Here is a 7,203-nt window from a genome sequence, read left to right as displayed (position 1 = left end):
TATATAATTTTAATAATAAAATAAATGTATGATGTAATTGGTTTACTTAAGATTGATTTTGATTTCTTGATTTCTTTCCCAACTACTCCAGTGTATGTGGTGGTCTCAAAAACAGCAGTCACATTAATATTACCTAAATAATAATAATAATAACAACAACAACAACAACAAAAACAACAACAACAACAACAATAATAACAACATCATTATTACTTGAAATTGGTGAGTTAATCTTAGCAGTAACTCCAAAAGTCAAATCTTCTCCAATTCTCCGTCCTGAGGTCAATTTAGCTGAGAAACTAACAGCTCCCTTCTCCTCCTCCTCGTGGCCCCTCCCACCCATCAGTGCTGCCCGTTCAGAGGCACTTCCCTCAGGGTATTTATAATGAGACGTCACATCTTCCCTTGAGTTTCTTCCAACTGCCTTCGTACTGATGTGCTTACCAACTTTAGTCTCATGTCTTGAGACAACAGCAAAAGAACCGTCTGATTTCTCAACGTGATATTTTATATCAGCATTAACCTCCGCAATCACAAACTCGTTATCATACTTGAGATCCTTGCCGTCCTTGACAGCCTATACATGTAGCACATGTTAATTATTGCCTTATTTGGAAGTGTGGTTACGTACCTGGATGGAGGCGGGGCCTACGACCATGGTACGGGAGTGAGGTGAGAGTTCTTGTGGTGTGGCGTCAACTGCTTGCCAGCCGCCATAGTCCCCGTCAAGATCAGGGCGGGTCATCCAAGCCTCCACCCACACGTGATAGTTCCTAATGAATGGAGGAATACCTCATAGATAAAGTATGGACTTTGGGACAATTTTTGAGTGATTTTAAAAATTCATAAAAAATCCGATTTCGATCGGAATCAGCTCAAACTTTCTACACAACATAAGAACATGTATATGTATCAGAAAATGTAATAAAAATATAGAATTCTCTTCTTTCCATTTTTGACGAAATTTGGTCAAAGTCCCTGTACTATTACAAGGACTTTTGCCTATTTTTTGAGCAACTTTAAAAATCTATTTTAGATTGCAATCAACTCAAACTTTCTACACAACATACTGTATATGTAAGTACATGTATATGCATTAATAAAGATTACTGGCTATTGTTCCCTTACCATATAGAGTCATTGCTCTTATCTTCAATCATCTTATCATTTCTATCAAAATAGTAATCTATAGCTCTATTGAAATCAGCATCATGAGCTGATTCAAAGTTAGTCACTGGACGAGAAGGAATACCAATAGTCCTCAACACTAAAACAAACAAACAAACAAACAAACAAACAAACAAACAAACAAACAAATAAAAAAAAACTATCATATAATTTTGAAGGAGTAAATTTTGTCAAATTTGGGTCATTCAACAATGGCTATTTTGAACCATCATGATCATGCTTAACCATAAATTTAAACGGCCAATCACCAAAAATTTAGTGCAATTTACTAAATTTTACTCCACCACTAAAATTCCCAATAGCCTACCTGTGGTAAGAGTCCCTCCAAACACCCAACACTGAGCGTATCGAACTGGTTTCTTCTCACTCATGTACTGGGTTAGAATAGCTTCAGATCCACTCCAGGAGGTGGGGCTAGTGCCGTCAGCATAATCATCATCATTGGAGGACCATAGACCAATCAACGCTCCATTGTCACCATCATTATTATTAACCTATCAATTAATCATTTATTATTATTATTATTATTATCATTATTATTATTATTACCATATTTGCTAAACATCTCGTAACATGAATTGGACTCCGCCTAGCGTCAGATCCTAACCTCCATGAATCCAACATGTACAACACTGTCTCAAGACTTATCACCTCAAACTGATAAACAACAACAAACAACAATAATAATAAACAACTTGTTGTTTGTTTGTACCTGTGCAAAGTTCCAAGGCCACGTGAAAGTACTGTCGTGAGTCCCCGCCCATATCAATCCAGTCTCATTATTAATGTACTCATTCCTCTCCCTCTCATTTGGTAGGTAGACACTATCATCTAATGGGAGGGGTGTGGTCTTAATAATAATGAATAATTAATTAACCTCACATAAATACATTAATAATAATTAAATAATAATACATGTATAATTAAATAAAAACAATTATACTTCATTAATAATACATGTACATGTACAGACATACCTTTATTCCACGGGTTAAAGAGGAACACTACTTCTTTCTTGTCCTCCCAAACTCGTTCTCCTTTTGACTTGTTCTTCCCGAGAGGGACATGGACATGACACCGGTAACTGCCCACTGGTACATCGGGCGGAGTGTGGACCCTGTATCGTACCTCACCATTAGTTGAACTAACAACCTAAACAACAACAATAAACAACAACAAAATAATAACAACATTATTTGATTTAATAATAATAATAATAATACTCTTGATAATAATAATGATAGTAATAATTTATTTCCTTCCATTGATAAAAACAATAAACAACAACAAGCAATAATAACAACAACAATAATAACAGTTTATTTCCTACCTTCATTTTCCATTAATAATGTCTTCTTGATTTCCAAAACAGGATCACCTCTACACAATAATGGCTGAACAATTCTCACAATTATTTCTTCTTTATTCTACGAGTGAAATCAAAGATAAATTATTTCAAGTTAATCTACAAAAACAATTTAATAATAATACTCTCTCCCCCCTCTCTCTTGTAGAATTATCCAAGTTGTCTATCTCAAGGAGTATTTGCAATATTCTGTCAAGCATGTCCTAAATCAGTTAAGAAATTCCACGAAGAGAGTTTTCTTCACAAAATATGCAACTTCATTTATGAATGGACAACAGGTAAGAGTCTGGAAATAAATTGTGGGGTGGGGCCAAGGATGACCCCTTCCAAAAATTTTATTTTACATGTGAAACACAATATCCAATCAAAGTGGGCTGCTACTTTCATTAAAAAGTTGCCATGGCATTGTGGGTTGACCAATTAATAATCTAACTTCCTGAATGTCATATGATGTCACATCCTTAATCCTTTTGAAATGATTGCACAATTTCACTAGATCTTTTACAGTGGATAAATGTGACAAGCAATCCATGTATATGTACATGTATATGTAAATCCTCTATTCTAAAGGTATTCCATGTCCTCTTGGTTGCTGGAAGTGCTGGACAATGGAAGCACTTGATCCAAGCTATAAACTACACATGTTGAAGAAACCAACCAAGAAACCACCTCACCAGCCACTCCAAAGTAACTCAACAGAATTAAACCAATATTATACATTGTACATGTTTAATATACATGTACATGTATATTAATATGTGTACTGTATATTGTATACATTACCTTTTAATTGCAGTTGGTGGAGCTGCCAAAGGATTATGAAGCACTATGGTGCATGGACTCGCCTGCTGGAATTCACTTGAGTGATATGTATTACTTGTACTGTGATATTTTAAGCAATTTGAAAAAAATTATTATTATGGACTGCATAGTTATAGACCACCCTAGGCGAGAATCGAATGCGTAGGAAGATTATTAGAAATTTTTACGGTTGTAAGGCGTGGTTTAGGATGAAATAAATTTCGGCCGCCATTTTGGTTGGCAACTTTCAATGGAGAACAAACGGGCCGGCATAAAAACAAACCTGTATTAAGAATTCTGGAGCAAATTTGACCAAATCCTTGACAGGAGAAGCTTATAGGCAGCTGTTCTTTCTTATAACAAGCGCTTTTTAGCTATTGATAGAGCTACAGCAGGTAAGTGAGGCATTTTCTTCGTGCCTCCATTGACTTCCATAATAAACTTGCCAACCAAAATGGCGGCCAATTATAATGTGTGGGCAGATACCGTATATAAAATTAATGAAATTCATAACTTTTCCAATTCACGCCTAGGGTGGTCTATAATGATAATTAAAATAACCTATGGGTGTGGTCAACAACTAACTATAACTAAATCATGGCACATGGGTAGGAGAAAGAAGAAAAGCTGAAATTTATTTTAGCATCTGAAGCTCTATTCCAAGAAAGAGTTGGCACAGAAAATTTTTATAGATATTTAAAAGAGACTGAGAGAGTTTGGTTGCTCCTGCTTCCCGCAGTGTCGCCTGAAAAATTCTCGAAGAGGCTAAATCACAAACTTTGAGCAACTGTAACTCACAAACAACGAAGTTAGGACAAAATCGTTCTTTTTCTTTTTCGTTAGATGGGATTTTCTACCTCTGAAGCAAATCTCGGCCCTGTAGAGTGAAACACGAGCTCTCACCTGGAGAGAGGTCCCCTGGTTTAGCAGTTCACAGCTTTTGGTGCCACGGGATGCTACAAGAGCATAGCTAGATGAAAGAAAGCAACTTTATCTGTTGCTAGAAGAAGGAATAGAGCTCTAGACTGCTCAAACAAAAAGATAATTTTTTTACAAATCAATTAAACTGTGTGGACAGAATGACAGAACGAGAGCACTAAAGTGCGTACCCTCGACACAATCTGTATGTAACAGTTTTAATAAATTAAGAGAAAATAATTGGTCAAAGTTTTGAGACAGAGAAGAAGCTTCAGCATGTACTAGATTTATTAAAACTTAGTGAATGTTTTAGACAGACAGAGATTTTTTTTGTTTTTTTAGACAAAGAGCTCCAGCATATTTGCTGCACTGCTGCTAGCTGCAGCAATGTAAAGGTGTGGCTGCAATGAAAGTGTGGCTCATGCTCAATCAAGCCATGCTCCACCCCCACACATAGTAAATGGTGGCACATGGCCCTAAGTGGTGAAGAAAGCTTTGGTTTTTCTCGACTTTCATAAAGTTTAGCATACATTTGTTAGGCTCTATTTGTTGCATACAAACTGCTATCTAGTCCCTAATGTTAAAAGACTCTGGCCGCTACCTCGGGAGAAGAGAGCCTCGTCTAAACTCACAAGGTATGAAAGTTTGGGCTATCATATCTTTAAAACGAAGAAGATTGGAGCAATTCCTCTCATATTAATGAAAGATGAGGCTTTGCTTTATTGTTTTATCTGCCCTGTTGCTCTTTTGCTTTCACTACGAAAGAGCTGCAGGAGAGCCGACTACGTTTAGCGACTTTGCCAGCTTCTTTTACCACGGAAAAGACAAATCAAGGATTCCCAAGACGGAGAATAACTTTTTCTAGAGTTAGTGTTGATTATAAGACTCTCCAGGACAAGACAAGAAAGCAGTGTCAGCTCAAAAGTGGAGGTCAAAGCGAACACACAGACAGGACGACTGCTTTACCCTCGACCAACGCCTACGCGGTCTCGGGTAACAACGCCTACGCGGTCTCGGGTAACAACGCCTACGCGGTCTCGGGTAACAACGCCTACGGTCTCGGGTAATGACAACCCAACTGCTTAGTACCCGCCTACGCGAGTCCAACAAGCACCTTTAAGAAAACATGAAGAAAGACCAAAAGAAGAAGTGAGCACATGTACAAGTACTGTTAGTGAGTATAATCTCCTAGTTTAATAGTAGCAGTACATCTAATGATGTATGCACTATTTGACATACAGTACCAGTGTACAGTACATGTACATCATTAGTGTCCATTAGTTGTTGCAGTATTAACACTGTGTGTGTGTGTGTAGGCTGCCATGATAGGACCAGGTCCTGAGTTTGAGTGTGTCCAGTTCATCAACAGCTCACAGAGCCCACTGTTCCAGCATCACCTACTCATGAAGAGACTCAAGGAACCAACAGGAGGAGGAGGAGGGGCAGGTGATAGTATTGGTGCTACTTATACAGGACTGGTGATGGGAAGGACACAAATAAAGAAACAGCAGTAAGAGTTTTATGACTCATCCTAACATGAACTGCATGTATACTGTACTACATTCATTGATGTACTTATACTGTGTAGAAAGTTTGAGCTGATTCCAACTTCAATTTTTCAAGTTATGACCATTTTAAGAAAACGCTAAAAATCTGAAAAATACCCAAGGCTATAGCCCATGGTTTTTTCCAAAAAATGGCTCCAAAATTACCCCAAATTTTTATTACATTTCTTGATACATATTGATGTCCTTATGCTGTGTAGAAAGTTTGAGCTGATTCCAACTTCAATTTTTTAAGTTACAGCCAGTTTAAGAAAATGCCAAAAATCTGAAAAATACCCAAGGCTATATATAGCCCATGGTTTTTTCCAAAAAATGGCTCCAAAATCACCCCAAATTTTTATTACATTTTCTGATACATATTGATGTCTTTATGCTGTGTAGAAAGTTTAAGCTGATTCCGACTTCAATTTTTCAAGTTACGGCCATTTTAAGAAAACGGCAAAATTCTGAAAAATACCCAAGGCTATAGCTCATGGTTTTTTCAAAAAATGGCTCCAAAATCACCTCAAATTTTTATTACATTTTCTGATACATATTGATGTGCTGTTATTTAATACAGACCTCCCTCAATGACGTTTAAAGAACTGCTCAGAAATTCAAAAAAACTTTCAGAAAAAAGAAATGAAGCATATGAAAAGTAAATCATCATCATTATTAAATATTATTATTATTATTATTATTATTATTATTATTATTATTATTAATGATTAATAGACAGCTATTAATGTATCAGCAACAAGTCAGTGAAGCTGTTCAAGAGAATAAAGTAGCCAGAAGAAATATAAGAAAGTATAATTTTATTTGTTTATTATTATTTTATTATTTATTTTCCAGTGAGACTCAGAAGCTCCTAAAGCAGAGGAATGAGGTGACAATAGAGGCAGAGAAGATAATGTCAAAATATACTCCACAATATCAAGTCAGTTCATACCTAGCTGATGTGACTCATGATGACTGAAATAATAATAACAATAATAATAATAACAAAAATAATAATAATAATAATAATAATAATAATAATAATAATAATAATAATAATAATAATAATACTTATTTATTAGAAATGAATAGCATAATAGAAAATAATTATAATAGAAAAATGATAAAGTAATAAAAAATAAAGTAATAAATAAAAGATGAGACTGAATACCACAAACAAAAGAATGAACAAATAAAAGAATAAGTAAATAAACAACTACCATATTAAATAATGAACAATATTAATAATACCACATTACCATAATAAACAACAACTCTTCCTTCACTCTTTAAACATTCATTACTATTTTAATTTTTTGAAAAAATTAATATTTTGAATATTTAAAATTATGATTTTAAAATAATTATGAACAATAATAATAACAG

The 7,203-nt window shown here is 35.2% G+C and overlaps 2 protein-coding genes across 2 annotated transcripts; one reads left to right on the top strand and one right to left on the bottom strand.

Annotated features, from left to right (window-relative positions):
• Nucleotides 1-13: 13 nt before the first annotated feature.
• On the bottom strand, nt 14-2,831 carry LOC100635369 (protein-glutamine gamma-glutamyltransferase K-like; the record flags this gene model as incomplete). Its single annotated transcript, XM_003390769.2, has 9 exons — nt 2,519-2,831; nt 2,166-2,340; nt 1,901-2,019; nt 1,738-1,845; nt 1,496-1,682; nt 1,129-1,267; nt 632-773; nt 214-577; nt 14-133 (listed from the first exon to the last, which is right to left on the bottom strand). Coding segments are annotated over exons 1-9 (1,360 nt in total), but the record flags the coding sequence as incomplete, so codon positions are not given.
• Nucleotides 2,832-5,384: 2,553 nt separating this feature from the next.
• LOC109588776 (uncharacterized) lies at nt 5,385-6,842 on the top strand. The gene is made up of 5 exons (XM_020004892.1): nt 5,385-5,422; nt 5,590-5,783; nt 6,398-6,475; nt 6,553-6,627; nt 6,673-6,842. The coding sequence occupies exons 2-5, from the start codon at nt 5,596-5,598 to the stop codon at nt 6,794-6,796; spliced, it is 465 nt and encodes a 154-aa protein (XP_019860451.1). The 5' UTR covers nt 5,385-5,422; nt 5,590-5,595; the 3' UTR covers nt 6,797-6,842.
• Nucleotides 6,843-7,203: the final 361 nt, after the last annotated feature.

Source organism: Amphimedon queenslandica, unplaced genomic scaffold (genome assembly GCF_000090795.2).
Source record: "Amphimedon queenslandica unplaced genomic scaffold, v1.1 AMPQUscaffold_11867, whole genome shotgun sequence".
NCBI lineage: Eukaryota > Metazoa > Porifera > Demospongiae > Haplosclerida > Niphatidae > Amphimedon > Amphimedon queenslandica.
This window is presented reverse-complemented; position numbering and strand designations above follow the sequence as displayed.